This window comes from Diadema antillarum, unplaced genomic scaffold (genome assembly GCF_040938485.1).
Source record: "Diadema antillarum isolate AM-2024a unplaced genomic scaffold, OU_Dant_1.0 scf00000145, whole genome shotgun sequence".
Classification (NCBI taxonomy): Eukaryota; Metazoa; Echinodermata; class Echinoidea; order Diadematoida; family Diadematidae; genus Diadema; species Diadema antillarum.
The window spans coordinates 14,343-34,584 of record NW_027271034.1 but is presented as its reverse complement, the minus strand read 5'-3'; the positions used below and the strand labels follow the sequence as shown (position 1 = coordinate 34,584).

The window sequence follows — 20,242 nt, the reverse complement described above, 5'->3', positions numbered from 1 at the left end:
GCAGCCTAGAATGTCAAGATCACTTAATAGCCAGTAGGAACCCTGTTGAGTAAACAATGATTTTGAGAAACTATTTCCTGGCATCCTGAGTATGTCCACCCACCTTCCTCTTGAGTTTTGGTTGGGTTCCACCTTTGGACACCACAAGATGGTTGTTGAAGTAATCCAGTTTCTTGTTCATCTCCTGCATGACCTCTGCCTTCACCTTCTCCTTCTCCTGCAACAGAAGGGCCTCTACCTCACCATTTGTCAGGGCTGTTGTGGTCTGATCTTTGTACTGAATAACCAAGAGAACAGACAGAGAGAGAGAGTAAGAGAAAAACACCAACAAGCAATGAAGACAAAGTGGGAATGCAAGAAGGCGGAAGAAGAAAAATGGATGACAAAAGGACATAACAAAGTGAATGTAAAAAAAAAATGCATTCTCTCTTAACCCTAAAAGGGCTGGGTTGGGAGGGGGGAGGGGTTTGAATCAACCCCCTTGTGATTTTTTTTAAAAGATAATTTTAAAACCATACAAGGTTTCGCCCCGGCCTTTCACGACTTTTGAACCCTGAGTGAAGTTATCAATTTCAGCGGGAACAGATAAAGGAATTTTATGTTTGTATGAATTCTGATAGATGGAGAGAAATATGATGATACAAATCAAGAAATTAGTTTGATCTTGCTCACCCCTTCTAGTTTCTTCTTCAGCTCCTGAATCTCTGTTTTCATGCGCTGCATCAGGGCTTCATCTGATAGGATCTCGTTCATCACTGGCTTGTTCTTGATGGTCTTTGCCCTCGTAGCAAACTGCATCAGTGAACATACAGACACAATATTCACATTTGGAGTAGGAAGAAATGAGCAATCAGGTCCACCTCCATCTAGTACTTTATACATCTTTCATTGTGACCACTGGCCTTTACCAGAACTTACTTTACTGTCAAAGAAATTTCCACTCTCACTACAGCATAAAACAGGGATGCCAATCTCATGAACAGCATTGTAGTATTCTGAGGTCTGAAAAGGTGACTTTTTGGTGGAAAATCATTATTTATACATTTCCTGCAATAGACATGTGTAAAACAATATCAGAAAATGATATTTTCCATGAAACTCCTGTATTTTTAGCAAAAACAAAAAACAGTAAATCAATGGAAAAACATAACAGTTGGCATCTCTGATACTATCATACAAGGCTTGATCAAAGATCAGGAAATGTATTAGAGTATGAAGTTTGGGTAATCTGAAATTTTTTGGTCTTTCTCATATGGTATTAAGAGTTGGAGTTGTCGACACTCTCCTGTGGTTACAGCGGTCTATTCCAACTTAAAGCCTGGAGTCAGTATAATGGAATGTGTAAGGACTAACATTTGACAAAATGCAAATCATAGCATACATGTTCAATCTTCTGGGAAATGTTCTGAGTAATCATGTGCATGTTCTTTATTTGTCGTAATTGTTTTGGGGGTATCATCTTGAATAAAAAGCAGAACACAAATATACGTTTTAATGAACATTTTTAATATGGATCATGGCTTTAATCAGGCGATTAACTTTCAAGATTTACAACATCCCATCACAGGCAAAGAATGCTTTTCTCACCTGCAAGGTGGACTGAGTCTGTTCCAGGGAGGCTGCAGTGATGGTGCAGATGATGGCAGTCTTAGCGTTGCCTCCAAGTGAGGACTGAAGAATGCGTGTCAGCTTGGAGTCACGGAATGGGATGAAGTCAGACCCAGATGCGAGCCGGTTGATGACAGAGCCAAGGGTGAAGAGAGATTGGTTGATGATACAGGCCTCTTTTAATCGGGCCCCTTCAGCTTTGGTTTCATTGGCTCGCTCAGAACCAGCCAGGTCAACCAGATTCTGGTCAGGTTATAAACATCAATGTCACTGTCAGATCAATGCCAGAGTTTAGCACTATACAAGCAGTGTATTGACACTTCCTGCAAAGTATGCAAGAAGTCAGTGGAATAACAGCATTCCATTTCATCAAAATGAAGTAACAAATTTTCGAAATGATAGCATGTATATGACACGACAGCAACAGCACAACTGTGATCTGCCTCCTGAGATGTACATTAAAATTAGGAACATAAACTAACAATGTCAATAGACATGCTCACCACTCAACTGTATTGCTTTCGATGCCAATCCATTTTCATCATAACTGAGTTTTTCCCCTCTATCCTTTCCTGTCAATTGACAGTGAAGTCAAAAGCCTCCCAATCTTAAATACCTAACTTGCATCCACTTTGATGTAATTATGCCACATATATTTTTGCTCTCTCATGATGTCCATGTCAAATAAGCGATTCAATGCTTCCATTCTTATTGGGTATAATTGTTACTTGTAGACTCAGATGGTGTACGTATCAACATGCAACATGGGACAATGGACAGTAATGGAAGGCATTACAGTATCTTGTACACACCAGATGAGACACCTTGACAGCACCATCAACTGAATGTCCCTTTTGGCTTCGTCCTCTTGACTCAATGATCTGCAATGACATCAGAAAAATTATTACACTATGTAAGAAAGACAGAAATCAGACATCAGAAGTACTATTCATAAATTAGGATAATTTGTACAATAAGCTTCTACATGTCGGAAAATGGAAAATTGACGAGATTAAACTTTTAGTTTGCGCAAATAAATTCAATGATATGGTAATCATTATGGCTGATTAAGATGCTTGAAATAGAACACTTCCCTACAGCGCATAAACGGGATTGAAAAGGGATTTGAATACAGTTTAATTCATTCGTATTGCTGTTTTTGCCTCAAAAAAGCCGGAGAATAGCTTTAATCGGGGTGTATTTCGCAGAAAACCGCTTGACTTGCGATGACATCATGTGGTCATCCGCGAGCAAGCAAGTAACTCTCCTGGAGAAAATTATAGAATAAAAACATCGGCTATGATAATTTCAGATATAAGTAGTTTCTGGTATTGTGATTCTCGAAAGGTATATTCATGTTTATTTCGCTTTGTGGAAAACCAAGATTATTTTAGAGTAAGAATAATAATTTGGAAGAAAAGAGTGATTGGGTCAGAAATCTTCCTCTGGTCAGCTTGGAGAGACCGCGTGAGTTTCATTCGCTCTAAGAACGGCCAGAGGAAGAGGACACGTTTTCCGTCGGAGGAAAAGTCGAAGTTTTGGACAATCATCCCGATTTTGGAGAAAATCGTAAGTAAATTCAACATTTCAATTTATAAATGGATAGAGAAACGTCCAATAATGAATTGTGTCTCCGCACGTTGTTTTAGAGAATTTTCTTTAGGGAGAATTATGACGTTGTTAGGTGATAGTGGTCCACCGTGAAATAGTTGCGTTTTCGCTGGACATTAGTCTCGTATATGATACCACTTTCCTTCTTTGTGTGAATTCCACATACTGTATGGAAGACAGAGATTAATTACGATGAAGTTGTTTTAAGTTGTTGACCGTAATTGTTGATATTGTGTTTGTAATTTCGCATTACGAAGTAGTAATGGTGTTAGAAAGTTTCCGTTAACGACGATGGGTGCTAGGAGTGAGCGACTACCATCTTGGTTACGACTCATGCTCTGTGTACTTTATCGAGTCGCTTTCGGTCAATGGGAGAGGGAGAAAGAAGAGAAGGAGGGAGCGAGCGAGAGGAGAAGAGAGATGGAGGGAGAAAGGGAAAGAGAAGTTTACACCAGCCTTATCGGAGGTGGTATGTCGAAGTAAGAAGAGAAAAAGTTAGGTCGCGTGGCAACGGTCACAAGAGTTGATTCATGTTTTATGTCCAGTTATCCACAAGGGATTTGCCTCGCTCAAGCAAGTGACCTTAGACAGGCAAAAGTACAGATTTCGGTCGGTATTTAGTTAACAAATCGTAGCTCGTTCATTTTGCCGATAAAAATGTTACAGCGAGCCGTAGTTGAGGAGTTTTAGAGGAACAAAGAGAAACAAAAGACACTGACTCTATGTACAGTGAGGGGCACGTTTGTTTCGCTGCTTTGGCGGCTTGTTCACATTTATATTCGACGTAGTACAGTGTAGTTATAATTTTGATGCACCGTATTGTATTGTAAGATGATTGATTTGTGTTATCGTTGTATATTGCAGCGGGTTTGTACGACGTGTTCTGACAAACGGGAACTCGTAACACAACAGAGATTCCTGTGTTGGATTCAGGTATGAGTAATGCATAGATGATTTGTGTTATGAAAAGGATTAAATTAGATCAAATTAAATAAGCTGTTTACGCAATTGAAGGGAGATGTGATTCCTCCTTGGAAACATTACTTTGATTAGTCATGCACGAGTTTGGATTGGTTTAAATAGTACAATGTACCATCAACTAAAGATTGGGCAGTTCGCATGACGGGAAGATAGATTGATTGTGCATGATTGTTCAGATTAAAGAGAATATATTTGATGTAAGTAAATTGTCATGGTTACTAAGGTGACAAGAACCCAAGGGGGGGGGGGGGATTTGGCAATGGTTAACGGTAGCTTCGCCGTTGATGGCTGATTTGATCGTATGATCATCACTTGTAAATATTATTATAATGCTTGTGCGTGCGTAGTATGATTATTATTCCGCTTGCACATCATACTTGTATAGGATTTTTTGGATCGCCAGTTGAGAGGCGTACATTGAGTTAGAAGATTATCGGTATATGAGATACATGTAAATTGTCTGTGTCATGGTAAGCTATAGTAGATTCATTTGCATAGTCAAGTGCTTTAAATATTTTATGCAACATTGACAGATGGTATCGGATTTTGACGTATCAGTTAATAAAGAATTATTGTATCAATTTATTGGCTTTTTGACGCATGTTGAGACAAAAGAAATTAATTGAAAGATTATATCGATAGACAATTTAGAATATAAAAACAGTTTGTTGCATTGTGATGAACAGACACATGCCAAAGGTATAATTTGCAGATTTTGTTTGGTTTACGTATTTCGGACAACATAGGAAACGAGAGGAGTTTATTTAGAGCGAAAGCTATTCCACAGTTAAATTTTGGTCAGGTAATTTTAAGTTTCTTTAGCGAAGAAATGTGTTAGTTTGATTTATATCAACCTATGCTCGTTGTTGTTGTCGTATTAATATAACAGTGCTAGTAGTATATTGCGTGGTTCAGTATATGTATTGATTATTGTTTTGTTGTTTTTTCTCTGCTTTGCAGGGGTTTTTCTTTTGGATTTTTTATATTGGTTTCTTGAGTCATTGAGAAACATTAAAGGCCCAAGTTCCTTTAACTGAAGTCTCCCGACATCCCCATTGGTGTGAACCCCGTGGACCTCAACCGTCCATATACCCCGTGAAGTCGACCCACTTCACGACATACATCCTGTCAGAAGAATGAAAAATGGTATTGAATCATTTTTTTTCTTTTCAAACAAGGATTAAGTGAAGTGAAATTACAGTACTAGACATGCAAAGGGATATCTTGCTAATGTGATATAAAATCTGTTCAATATTTGAGTTGACTGTCACATGTTTGAGGTCAAAATATAGATATTTTAAAATCTATCAGGTAATCTGTTCAATCCAAGTTTTACTGTACATGCACATCTAAACAAGAAAACAAGGAATGACGTTACCACTCACATTTAGCAAACTTACAGTTTAAACTTGTCAAAATCCTTACATGTAGAAAACTTCAGCAGCTTTTTTTGCTACATGTAGAAAAATTATCACAAAGCATTAATCACCGAGTTTCTACAATATCCTAATTGCAATGTGCACTGAAATGCCTCCAAATGTGATGTTATGGTATGCACAGAAAATGAACACTGCCATTGGCTTTTCTGCAGAATTGTGCAACATTGCACATCACTGTCAATTTGAAAGATTCATACCATGCAGAAGATTGTGTGTGACCTGCTGCTGTGTTCATTCATGTTAGTTCTCCCCACATGGCGGCGGGCGTCTCCTTTCTTCATCAACCCCAGGATCTGGGCAATACTCGTAGTGACCTCCTCCGTGAGGTTACTCACGTATACTCTCTCCTACATGGTATTAGCAAACAAAGGAACAATATCATAGTTTGGCAAGGTGAATGGAAAGCATGTAGACAAGCATCTCATTAAAGTCATGAAATAGTGGCCATCTCGGTGATACACGCTGCTGATAATACTTTGCACTTTTATTACACTTTTATTACACACAGAATCACACCGCATGAAGTATTCAAGAACTTGTAAAGATTAGGTCAACACGGAGGACAACACTTTTTTATATTTCATAAAACAATATAGATCATAGAAATCATTCACAAAGACCACAATAACTCTACTAAATTACACATGCATGTGAAACGTCATACCTTTGTTTTGCTGTAAATGATATACTGTAAAAGTGGATATTTTCGCGTGACTAATTTTTCGCGCTTGGCCGGGTAAGAAGAGTTTCGTGTGTTTTTAATTCCGCGGAATCAAGACATCACGCACAGGAACATATGGCAAGCAAAAATATTTGCGTGCTTTTATTTTCGCGCTAGTTTCTGGTTGCGCGAAATGCGCGAAAATTTCAACACCGCGAAAATTTCCTCTTTTACAGTAGATTGTCTGTGAACTGCTATTACACTTGTGGCATGGCAAAACTATGAAGCAAGAAAGCTTATACATACCCCGTTTTCTCGAATACTCAGCTGCTTTTTTTCATCGCACAATAAATCTGTCAGTGACTCATTGTACAGCTCGAGGTAGCTAACCCTGAGAAGAAACTCTCTGTCTGGTGTCTGAGAAAAAACAAAATAAACAAGTATAACTTGGAGAACTCTGAAGTCTGTGTTAGAATTAATGGGGCAAAAAGAAATGCTACATCAAATATTATAGAAACTTAAAGTGCTGATTCATGACTGTAACAGAGCAATGATGAATTAAATCTATCCAAGGAGAATGCAAAAGGGTTTACCAGTCATATATTTGTCTCATATTTTTATGGTCAAATAGATAACTACATGTAGTGGAAAAATAAAATACAAGAAAGAATTAAGTTTAACATTAAAAAAAAAAAAGGGAATCTTTACTAATGTTCAAAGCAAGAAAGAAAACCAAAGTTCCACATACATACATTGGAATTGCTTCTGAATGTTTATTGCCAATGACCTTCTGCTTTTTGTTTTTGTTTTTCAAAGCATCCTTCTTAAGGGCAAAATTTGCTGAGGCAAGAAAAATGCATTTGATGATATCACAAACATTTATAGGCCAATGAAATGCAACTTAATTCATATACGACTAAATTACAGCATTGTTGTTGAAATCTTACATTTTCAATGGTGTCAAATATTTCCTGCACTGTGCTTGGTATGATGCCTGGACACATGTTATTTCCCTGCATAGTGTAAGTCTTTCCACTAGCAGTCTGACCGTATGCAAAGATTGTGCCTGAAGAAAAAAAAAAGTATGAAAGAAATTAGAGAAAACAATGAAAGATAAAAGACAGAAGAGACACAAAATTGCTATGAATCTGCTTGATGTATAAATGTTCACAACATTTGTAACTGATGAATCATCTATAAACTGGCTACCATTGTAGGCTTGAGTGAAAAAGAGATATCTACAACAATTGTCTAGAAAATGTTTTTACAAGAAGTCTCCCAAATACAGCAAATCTAGTTAAAACCAGAGAATGTTGCAGAGCATCAAGATCTGTCTTGGATTCTTTGACAGATTTCACACATTTTTTTTGAATTTCATACTACTATGATAACTGCAAAACATCTCCTTTGTACAGCATTATCAAAGATAATATTAGCATTAATACATCAACCTTTCATCAGTGACATGAGAACTTATAATGAATCATTTTACTTGTCTCAACACACACAAAAAGAAAGGTATGATTCAACTGCTTCTCTTTGAATGGTATCATGAAATAAATAACAGCTTATCATCTATAACATGAATACCACAACTGCACACACTCTGTAACTAATGCTGCAGGTTCTTTATCTAGGTCATCTATGAATGAGATAACTTACCATCATAGCCATCCATGGCTGACTCCACAATGGGTTGTGCAATTTCCTCATACACATCTTGTGTAGTCTCATCCTCAACAAAAACACGATCTGAAAGAAAATTTAACACTCATTCTTAAACAAAAGAGTTGTTGAATATTACGATGTAACACAAGGGGGGGGGGGGTAAAACAGATGAAGTTTACAGTAAAATTTAAAACCTGGTGTACATGTAGCATTGTACAGTACACACATTCTATCTCAAAAAAGTTTAAATACATAATTCCATCTTTATACATATGCTCAATCTTTTTATATTTTTGTAGGGAGTGCAAAAACTGCCATGAGGTTTTGAGTTTATTCTCAACTCATACATCACCTCTCAATGTATGGCAATGTCACTAATAACACCCATGTTATAAAAACACTTCGGGAAATCATAAAAACAAGATAACTTTTTGTAAGCAATGTTTTGCAGTTTCACACGAGTTACAAAGTATTCACAGGAACGCATACTTTCAAAATGAATGCTGGCATATGTCATATTATTAATATGAAATAATGATCCAAACCTTGGTTTCATCAGGAAAAGACTTTTTTAAAATGTGTATTCTAAAACTATGATAATGAATAATTATTTAAATGTGTTCCACTTGATTTACCGTTCATTCATTCATTCATTCATTCATTCATTTCATAGGAAGACAAGCATTCTTCTGTGGTACAACGTTGACATGACTCAGTAAGTAATTCCCCATTCTCCACTGGAGCTAGACACACACAAACACAAACACACACACACACACACACACACACATACACACACTAATATCAATGCAAAGGCCATGCATGAACAATTTTTTTATTGTTATTATTAACAATATTATTTTATAGAAAGCATGTTTTCCAGCAGTTGTTATTGTACTTCATTGAATGCACTACTGCTCAGGGAAACTTTAGTTGATATTGTACATTTGCAAATGAGGGCCAACATTTCATCCTTCTGTGCAACTATGTCAGACACAAATTGTACAATTTGACATCTTCAGGTATGGAAGATAAAGACTTTGATTCATGGGTTGTGTAAGGTAGTGGCACTGTGGCAGGTAAAACACCAGTATGACTTATAAGGTATTGATACAAGAAGAGCTACCTGAAGAATAAAATGTCAAATACAAATATGCCAGCTTAGGCTTTGATATTACCAAAAGTATAAGGTTTTCCAACATGCTTCCCTTGGCTGCCAATCTGTTGAACGGTGTTGGTGTCTGTCTTCCAGTAGAATTTTGCGTCATTATCCTTCTCCCTGAAAGGCAAACATAGAAACATGCCCATACACACAAAATAATGACATATTAGACTGTGGATGATTGATACTGATGGATGTGTTTGGTGTAATTGCTAGCTGCATAAATTGCACATCATGCACAGGAACATCACAGATGCATGCCACTATCACAATTTCTTTCCTTTCCAATAAATATGTGTGAAAATGACATGGAATGTTCACAGCATTACTACATGAATTATATCAATACATCAACACTTATCTACAATTTGATACCATGTGCAATTGCCTTCTTTGAATGCCTTCTAATGTACTAATAACAAACTTGCTAGAAATATGCAGTGGCACAACATTGTATGGTAAAAATATATATGGGTATACAATAGCTGCTAGACTCAACACACACTGTATGTACACATATGAAGGAGTGGCAAAAATACAGCACAATCTGCATATTCCTTATCAATACATGTACACTGTACTACGGGTACTGAAGCCCTCTTGATCACTAACATCTCCTTCAAATTACAACTCTAATTCTTAAAACAGAATCAGAGTATCATCATGTCCATGTCATTTTGGAGCCCTACAAACACCCCTACAACTTGAAAGCAAGGCTGCCATCAAACGCTTCTGGTGTAAACTGTTGAAAGGGCGAGGTCATGGGTCATCAAAACCTGCCTTTCTGATCTGTCTAAAGGTCTAGAAGAGATCATACATGAACATGCATTGATTTCAAATGTAAAATGAACCACATTATTTCATGACCATCATTCCATGAGTGTATGCATGTAGGCTACTTACAACATATTAATTTACAAATAAAATTAAAATTACCACACATTTTTTTTTTCAAACCACACAATTGTTACCTTTTTATGAAGGGCCTTGCACGGATGGCAACATGAACGTTGTCCATAATGAAAAAGCTCAAGCCTATCTCTCACAAGAAGATTTCTGTGTGGAAAAATAAGGGCACATAATCACAGAGGACAATGAAACAGGTTCTTGCTGTCAATTCCTAAATGAAGTAAATGACAATGAAATCATCATGAATCGAAACAGAAATTGAAAGCTCTGTGTGTGCATTTATAATCATACATTGTAACAAACATCAAACATGTGCAATTCCCTGTGTCCTACAAGCACACCACGGACAAGCGTTCAAACCTTGTGTCACAGGTTGTATCTAATCTGGCCCAGTTTGGGTTTATTTCTTATACAGGAGAGTTTACCATCAAATAAAGGAACATAATCTAATTGCAGTTGGGGAAAAAATGGTTCAGTCTTCGGGCACAACTTAGCAGGGGATTTTAAAATTTGAGGTCTTTACAATGTTATGTACCACAGTGGCAAAGTATGTTCACAAGTTGTATAATGACAGAATAATGTATCTCTCAATCTTGAAACACAGCTCAGCTGCTGATGAATTTCAGAAATATGTAAAACTACAGAATGCCTCACTCGCAGTATAGTAAAAAAAAAAAAAAATAGATACAGATTTATATAAGTCCACTATGTTGATGTGTTTCTGCTTCTCCCCTTCTAAGTAATTAGTCTGCTTCTCAGAATTAGGGCAGTGTGGGCATGAACTATATCCTCCCAACCCATGCGTGTGCAAGCTTGCTCTGAAAATCCCAAAGCTTGCATGGCTTTGCGCTCTGTCTGCGCTGGATGCCGTGGGACGTTAGCCTAAAAAAAGCCCAAAGGCTGGAGGACGGCAGAATTCACATAGAAAGTGAACCCTTAAAACCTATACAAATTTGTGCTAAGTTTGCTGACAAATTTCAGTACCAACCTACTCTATCAGTGTGAAATAGTAATTTATTTGGAATATATAATGCACAAGATCAGGTTAGTTCTGACTTATTTGTATGCAAAATGATGTCAGACTTTGGTTTCATGGGGCTGATTTGTGCATAAAGAGGTGAGAGCCGCAGAAAAAAAGCACCGAAAATATTCAGTTGCATCAGGCTGATGACGGGTGCGACAGCCCTGCATTGAGCGAACCCCCTGGCACACTTGCTTCAGAGGGTTGCTGTACATCAGTTGATTAAAACTTAATTTTTGTCAAAAGGCGCAGACAGCATTTTTTCTTCTTTTCATCATGGAGACTGGACATGTGTGTGCACAAAAAATCACACAAGAAGTTTGCAACAATTTATGTCAGATGTGAGCGTGAGATGGATAAGAACTGAAGTTACATGAACAGCAGGCCTCATGCTCATGAGCATCTCGGGCCAAGGATCAACAAGGGCCTCATGAGCATAGCCATGGTGCTCACGAGGAGGAGGGATCCTTTGAATATGCCTTACATGTAGAAATATGCGCAGGTTTAGTCATTGAGCAAACGATCAGTCTTTTGCTTGTCATCATGGATATGTTTCGCAGAGACTACGCTATGTCTGGCTTCACGAAGAAGAGCTGTGTCTGACAGATTTTTCTTTTTATGTCTATCGTTAGTTTAGTCATTTAAAAGCGGGTCTAGTGCATTATGCCACAATATAATCATGGCATATAAATGCACCAGACATAGAATATTGATGAAGAAGAAAAGAAAAAAAAAGACTCAGTTAGCCACATACTGTAGCTAGACAAAGCTTAACAGTTAGACAGAAAAATCTGTCTGTCTGGAGGAGTCTTTTACATTTTTTTTTTATGTTATCGCTCTCCTCCGTAATACAACTAGAGTCTGTCGTAGATCCTAGGCAAATGGTAGGACAGGAGGGGATTCGGTGAAACCAGACGCAGTCGCTGCGGAACATACATATTTTCTATATTACATTTAATCACTGTTAATTAGACCTATCCCCAACGACCAGATACAGACCAATCTGTGGGTCAAGACAAAGCTTATGTTTAGCTTATTTATAGCTCGTCTAACTGAACTGCAGAAGTTCATGAGTTCATCTGTTGACATAAATAATCAGCGTTGTGACTCGTGTAGGCAATGAGCCGTTCGTTTGGGTGTTCTCTACAGTGACTATCGTCTATGGTACACTTCCTTCTTCATACGACGCCATTTTTATGATGCATTTACTGCCTACTCTACTTTTGATCTGTACTACAGTGACAGTTACAAAATAAGATTACTTACACAGTGAAGGCTCATTGATGGAAAGAATCGACGAGACAAGACGACTGATTTGTATGAGGGGAAGAAGTGACTACGTCCGGCGTCCAGAACCATACCATAGATCTACACACACTGTATTGTACACTTTATGACTGGCATTTAAATCGCTATATCCGTATACAGTTTCGTCGGTCGAGTCGCTGTCTAAACAACCAACGAACGGTTAGGAGTCGCAGGGGCATGCAGGGCATGCAATCCTCTCGTACACCACCCATGTACGTCACATATAAACGCATTCAAAACGACCGCCGATATCACTCCGCAAGTTATTCGGCTAGTATACAGTACGTCAGTGCATGCACTACGTCAGTGCATGCACACACATTCAGTCAGCGCCAGTGTGTTATACTGCCCTCTTACGGGCAGTGTTTGAGATGTATGTTATATTGTTGTTGTACAACCTTCGCCCCTTTCGGCCGGCAGTTTGTGTTGCGTGAGCATAATAAAGTTTGCTTAAACCTTAACTATTGTGACTGGTTATCCATCCCCGAACGATGTTCATTTAATGGCGTGGTGGCAGCTACATGGGATAAAGTACCCTGCTCTTCCCTCATTACCGATGGATTTTATGCATGATATGGCAGCCAGTTGGTCGGCAAAAACGTGTCGTGATAGGTAGTTATGGTTTGCTCGCATCTGCTGTAGTCCCATACGTAGCCCTTGAATGGCTGTTCCCTGTCCCCTTTTGAGGCAACGACCTCGCACCCAGGCCCGAGAGAGAGGCCGCCCCTACCAGTATTGTAACCAGACGTACAATGTACCAGGTACCTTACCATGTTCATGATTCTGAGCCAATTCAAATCAAAAGAAATGAAAGCAGAAATGAATGGATGACCGAAGATGATTACGTCGGTCTTGATTATGATGATTTCTGTGATGATTATGATTATGAAAGTTGTGACAGTTGTGATGAGCCCTTCGGGGACCCAAACCAACCTCGTTCCCATGATGATAGAGTATTGCATGCTACTCGGTATGATGCAGTCGGTCCCAGTACATGTAGCAGCACTAGTCATCCTGTTTCTATGTGTATGAGTAGTTTTAGTGTTAGTGAGTCCTGTCGTTCTACCGTTAGACATAAAGTTCACAGTTGCCCAATATGTCTCGTTGCCAATCGCCCGAACCAGCATCACATCAGTGATTGCTCATTCCTACCAGAGCATGAAAGAGATATCATTACATGTGCTCGCCAAGCGGCGTCCATCCTTGGCTACTCTGATTCCCTATGTCCATATGACAACTATCTGGATGATTATGATGAGCTAGAGTCAGAATGTGATTTCTCGGAAGTTGATGAATGTTTTGATGATCTTCATGACAGTGCTTTGGCTACAGATATCGTCTGCTTGTCTGCTAGGGTATGTGTTGCTGATTCAGACAGTACTAGTCTTGGAGATGCAAAGGATATGTCAGATTTAGACAGGTCAATAGGGTTTCAAGACAATTCTTACTGCTATGATCGTGGCTCATCGGAGTCGGATGAGCTCCACTTCCGGGTTGATCAGTCGCCACAGTCTCCAGTAGCTAGTCCCTCAGTGTTGCCTGAAAAGGCCTGTATGTCTCCCTACATTGATCTTGACCATGGCCAACAGAGTGTCCGGGTTACTCTTGTCAGCGGTTCTCCACAGAACTTGATTGGCTACTCAGTGTTTAAGAGTCTTGGAGGTGTTTTAACGGACTCTTCTGAGGCATATTCAGTTGACCATTCTTCACCGTATGCAATCATTGGAGGGACGTGCCTTACACTCACAAGAGATGGAAGGGCATTTCTCTTTGAAGGGTTAGTTGTTGACTCTCCGGATGTTATAATTGAGGCAGGCATTCCGTTCATAGTGTTGCACGACATTTCCATCCGTCCCGCAAAGCGCAGTATCACAATCGCTGATGGACCTTCGTACACCTATGGTCCTGATCCTACACCAGAGGTAGATATTCGTCTTTCCCGCACACCTCCGATGTCTCTCAGCCTTCCCCGATACAACCCGCCTTCCTCTATCTCTGATGATGTGACCGCACCTTCACCAGCCAGCAACGGTCACCACCAAGGCATCGGCCTACACCCTCATTCCCAGGATGCTGAGGCTGAACGTCAGTGTCTAGCTCAGTCGGAGCTAGCCACCATTCCCACCCCTGAGATGAATCGCACCATCCCTGATGTCACCGATGATTCCTCTGGTGCCCTAACCACACCTCGTCATCGCTCTGGCTTGCTAGCATGCCAGCCATCTTCAGATGTCACCCAGTGTCCCTCACCCACTGATGAGCTTCCTGTGGATGTTCTCAATATCAGTGTTAGTAGCATCAGCACTCCTCATCGACGCAGTGGCCCCCCAGACCATCCTCGCACTATCGAGATCAACGACCCTCCTGGGCGCCCCCCAGATGCATCCAGAGGACCCCGTGCCTTCACCAGTACCTCCACTCCTGGAGATACATCGCACGTTCCACGGCGTGAGAAGAGTACTGCTCCTCGTGTTCAGCTCTGCACATTTGTGATGTCTCCAACCTCAGACATTGCTCCTACTCCTCGACCAGGTCACTCCACGGGCTTGCATGTAGGACCCCCTCCTGGCCGTCCTCCAGACATTGACTGTATGTTCAGAAGCTCCCTGATAACTGATAACCCCCATTTTTGACCTCAGCTACCGGATGTTCCTGGACTCTGACTTGTGAATTGAATTGTGTGCCACATGCCTGCTTCATTTTTATGAGTTTGTTAAGCCAATATATTTGTGTATACATGTAATGGGATACATGGATGTTGTTGATTAACTAATGCAGGATCTTTAAGGTTATTGGTTATTTTTTCTTATTATGTATAATGTACATGTGAAATTAGTGCTTAGAAGTGAGACATAAAAAGTGCGATGTATAAGTTTGTGATCTGTTATGTTTTATTTGCAAGGTAATATTGTAAACTTTAGTTGCTAATTATGTTAGTTATATTGAAATGTTTTCTTACAATGGGTGAAGTTTGTGTGAATTGTGTATAATTCTGCCACTTTTGATATTTTGGCACTCTGAGATTTAAAACTCGGGTTCATTTTTTGTTTGTTTGTTTTTGTGATTGTATGAAATCTATGCACGGCATGCATTTTTTTTTTCTTTGAGCATACTATATTACAAAGTTGCTAATATTTTTGTTCTGGTCTAAAGTGTTTTGCATTTATTCTGATTCATGTAATGTACGGAGACAGTGCATGTATATTGTTATTGGATGCAAGTACATGTTGTAGTATACATCATATAAGCAGCCAGTTGACTTGCACATAGCAAGTTGTGCAAATCTGAATAACATGTTTACCGTTTTATGTATGTAGCATACACATGATGGTTTTGCCAGCAACTCAAGTATAAGTCAGCATTTTTATGTTTGTGTTTTTGCCTTTCAGTTTGCCCAGTGTGTATGATTCTTTGAGTCATTTCCTCTGTCTTATGTCAAATACATATTGCACACATTTAGGAGAGGTGAAATTTTTACATACGTATGTATGATGCTCGTTTGATTTTTTTTTTTTGTTGTTGCGTATGCAAGGGTAGAATATCAGTAACAGGTTTATTGATAAAGAAAAGATAAATGTACGTATGATTATAATTTGTCATTTAAAGTTTATATGATATGTATGGTAACACATTGTACATGGCATATACAATGTAGTTTTGATGGACCTCATGTAGTTCACTCTTCCCCTTTTTGATATGTAAGAATCATGTGTCAGGTCATATTGTATGGAGTGACGTCAATGTCGGAGTCCGTTTTTGATACACTTGAAGGACAAAATATGTTTCCGAAGTTTGAGTATGTTTTTAAAAGTATAATACACCGTACAGGTGTATTTGATCTCTGCGTTTTTCTGATACAAATGTATATTGTAATTTGTTTTTATATACAGTACATCTTTTATTGGATGTATCATTGTCGGTTGTTTCGTTTGGTATTATATGCCGAAGGGTTGTAGTTATAACTCACATGATAAGTTAATGATGACATTAAGGTTTTGATATTGCTACATCAGATGGGTGGCTATTCTCAGCGGCTTTCATTCACATGCGTGTCTTACTCATACCGATTTGAATACATGTATCAGGCATTATTATGAACACACCACATTGTTGTTTTCAATGCCATGTTGCTTTCATTTGATTTATCTAGGGATTTTTGTCTCTGCGCTTTTCGAGCCTATGTTGATGTCTATTTGGTTCTAATGTAACAACATTGTGTGTGGTGTGTATGTGCTTTAAGACTGTAGAGGAAAGACAGCTATAGTGTAGTGTTTATGTACACTCGTCCCAAATCCCAGCATATGTAGAAGAAAAGGGATTACAGCTGTATGTGCTGTGTTTAACAGTGTTGTAACAAAAGAGTGAATGCGAGTGGGGAGACCATGGTACTTACGTAGGCCTACAGTAGTAGTGTTTCATATTGTGAGAAAAGGTAGAAAGTGAGGTAGCTACACGTGTTTGTATGATATTTGATAGTTGACATTTTGAAATATTTTCTGTTTCGTTTACACCGTAAAGTAGTTTGTTTTATTAAATGTTTTATGATTGGTAGAAGACGTTGTACAGGGTATGTATGAGGTTATACATGTATAGCATAGGTTATTGGTATTTTTGTATGAGCATGATTCTGATTGGTGATCCATTGAGTAAGTACTGTATGATAGCAGTGCTTATCATAGTGTAATGTTGGTGTGTCATATTAGTTGGTTGTCAGTCCATACAAGTTTCTAGAGACTGTGTCTATATGGGGATAATGTTTGTATTAATGTTATCAAATCATTGAGTGTTCGTAATGTGGTCTAGCTATCCACATCATTAGTCAGAAGTTTGATTGGTTTAATTCCACACACATTCTTGGCATATTGAATGTGCATGATTATTCCATAGCCAAGGGTTTTCCATTGTGTTGTGTAGAAGAAGACAGAAAGAAGAAAGTGATCGCGCCAGTGTGTTATACTGCCCTCTTACGGGCAGTGTTTGAGATGTATGTTATATTGTTGTTGTACAACCTTCGCCCCTTTCGGCCGGCAGTTTGTGTTGCGTGAGCATAATAAAGTTTGCTTAAACCTTAACTATTGTGACTGGTTATCCATCCCCGAACGATGTTCATTTAATGGCGCAGTATTTCCACACACGGGAAGTTTACTATAATTATATTCCAAAGAAATACATGATTTAATAATTCATATACTGGAGTACTAGGCCAAATACTGAGTACATATACTTTGAAAATGAGTGAGTTCTTCAATACTAAGAATATGAAGGTGCTGTTTAAGATTGCCAGGTTTGTTGAAGTAATATTAGAGAATTGGTTTAGTTCGATCATAATTCTTTTTAAAGATTAACTTTTTTTTACCTCTTTGTATGTTTATTTATATTATTTATGTTCGTTATATCAGGCCTTGTTGTTTTATAGGTAGTATTTCATCTCACGCGTTTTTCAAAACTGCAATTTTGTGATTGTTTTATGCTGTACAATTATATTGTAAATATTTTACATTTCTCATACTCCGGAAGGGGTACTGTTTTTTTTCTTTTGTGTGTGTGTTTTTCTCCCACCGCTAATTTCAATCGCTAAACACTTTATTGCGCCATCTCTCGGTACGGTCGGTCACGTACGGGCGCTCTGAATAGCGAACTTGACTTTATGAAAGAAAAGAAAAAAAAAAGAAGAAGAGGTTTGGGAAATACTTGGACCCTCTTGTCTCTGCATGTCTCTGTCTCTGTCTCTGTCTCTGTCTCTGTCTCTGTCTCTGTCTCTGTCTCTGTCTCTGTCTCTGTCTCTTGAGATCTGAACTCAAAGCCATCTCGTCATGATTGTATTTTCTTCGAGTATTATGTATCTACATGTATTTTGTCTCACTGTAAATTTATCGATGTAAATCAGACGCAATTCAGCCATTCGGCTGCGAAGATTGATGATCAATAAACCATTCTTTCATTAGTTTACTGACCTTTCTGTAATATTACTTCATGGTTAGAATTATTGATTTTCTGATATATCAACCTATTTGTTATCTCCCTCATGTAATGGGCAATAGAAAATGGATATTGTTAATATTCTGCTATGATTACATCCAAAATTCTGGGTAACATTTTTTATGTACTAACGAAGGAGCAAGCATGTTCACAGAGTGGATACCCTCCGCGTATTGTTTGTTTATTTGCTTGCTTGTTTTATTTCCGTCATAAACATACACATATAGACAGATATAAAAGACATCCAAGTACAAGGAAGATTAAACATGCATAAACGTACATACAATCGACACATCTTGTATACGAAAAATAATAGAATGTATAGGAAATAGACAAAGATAGGCCCTAACGGCTGGATAGCCCGTAATCAGCTGCTTGCTTTTCTGGTGCCGCTGGTCTTCCATGGATGGGGATCAGTTAAAGGAGGTAAGAAAGAAAAAAAGAATATAGAAGGTTACATAAAAAATACAAACTTGTAATAGTGTCATGAAATATTGTTTTATATTGCAATATTGTGCAAGATCTCAAGGCAATATAAACATTCTTGTGTGGAAATACATTTCTTCTGTATCCAAGCAATTAGGCAGATTTACATTATTGAGATTAACCTAATTGAGAAAGGGACCGCTCAAAATCATTGAGTGACGTGCAGTCACAGACTGCATGAGGAAGGCGTGATCATGTACTAAAGTTATATTACTATATATATATATATAACTGTAGTTTGGCTCCCCTGCCGCAAGCACGCAATTATTGCAAAAGTTTGTCCGAGGGTTTGGAAGGCTGTGGCTACCGGTTCCGAAATTGGTATACAAGGGTTTGGGGGAATAGAATATAATATTTTCGTGTAGGTAAGTATATAGGTGTTAAATCATTCACAATTTTGAAAACCATCACTCTGAAATGAAATTTTTGACGGGATTTTAACGTTTCCCACTGTAATAACGCCATAATGCATTTGACATAACAGAAAAGTGTGATTTAGGATTAATTTTCAGAATAATTCTTCCTGCTCTGCATGTAAATTGCACTTTTTGCAGTTGATTACACTGGTCAACGACTAATTTGTTGTCTGCGTTTTTTCAGCTGATTTAGGGTATAACCTGATGCGCTGAATCTAAAAATCTCATTGGTTTTGCTCAATCAGGTCAAGTTTTTGAGCTACGGCCACATGTCGTTTTTTACGTTTTTGTTCACATCAACGCATGTGTGGAGCATTTTAGAAGAAGTCGGTGGGGGTAAAATGCCATTTTGATCAATTGTTTTGATTGGAAATGTTTATTTTAATGACAAAAAGTATGGTCCGATAGTTCTGGGTGATTATGTCGAAAAGGGATCAGTTTGTAGTCATAAAAACCTTGAAATTTTCCATCGCTCACTCAACTATACACTGAAGGAGAAGTATTTAAAGGACAAGTTGACCTTCATAAACATAAGGATTGAGAGAATGTGGCAATATTAGTAAAACACATCATTGAAAGTTTGAGGAAAATCAGACAATCCGTTCAAAAGTTATGAATTTTTGAAGTTTTTGTGCAGTACCCGCTGGATGAGAAGACTACTGCAGTGTATGAATAACTTAGATGTCACATGCGTACAACAATATAAGGAAAATATAAAGAGAATTTCACAAAATTCCGTCTTTTGAAAAAAGTACACATTCCCCTGACTCGTTACCGATAAATGTTATGGGTAATATTATTCCCCCTGCCTTTAGAAAGAGGCAAGTCAATTGTTCTTTTATTATGCGAAGAAAGTGAAAATATGTTGAATTTTCTTTTATATTTTCTTTATACTGTTGTACGCATATGACTCACAAGCTGTAGTAGTCTCCTCATCCAGCGGTTCCAACACAAAAATTTAAAAAAATCATAACTTTTGCATCGATTGTCCAA

General features: G+C 38.3%; 1 protein-coding gene across 1 annotated transcript in view; it reads right to left on the bottom strand.

Annotated features, from left to right (window-relative positions):
• The window catches only part of LOC139721530 (uncharacterized), a 51,497-nt gene extending 39,064 nt beyond the window's left edge, over nt 1–12,433 (bottom strand). Inside the window, exons 1-11 of the mRNA XM_071632845.1 lie at nt 12,327–12,433; nt 10,102–10,186; nt 9,147–9,247; nt 7,963–8,052; nt 7,248–7,366; nt 6,607–6,717; nt 5,837–5,986; nt 2,421–2,489; nt 1,588–1,851; nt 673–792; nt 104–277 (exon numbers count right to left, since the gene is read on the bottom strand). Of these exons, the coding sequence (XP_071488946.1) occupies nt 104–277; nt 673–792; nt 1,588–1,851; nt 2,421–2,489; nt 5,837–5,986; nt 6,607–6,717; nt 7,248–7,366; nt 7,963–8,052; nt 9,147–9,247; nt 10,102–10,148 (1,245 nt within the window). The 5' untranslated portion in view covers nt 10,149–10,186; nt 12,327–12,433. The remainder of the gene's footprint in view (nt 1–103; nt 278–672; nt 793–1,587; nt 1,852–2,420; nt 2,490–5,836; nt 5,987–6,606; nt 6,718–7,247; nt 7,367–7,962; nt 8,053–9,146; nt 9,248–10,101; nt 10,187–12,326) is intronic.
• Nucleotides 12,434–20,242: the final 7,809 nt, after the last annotated feature.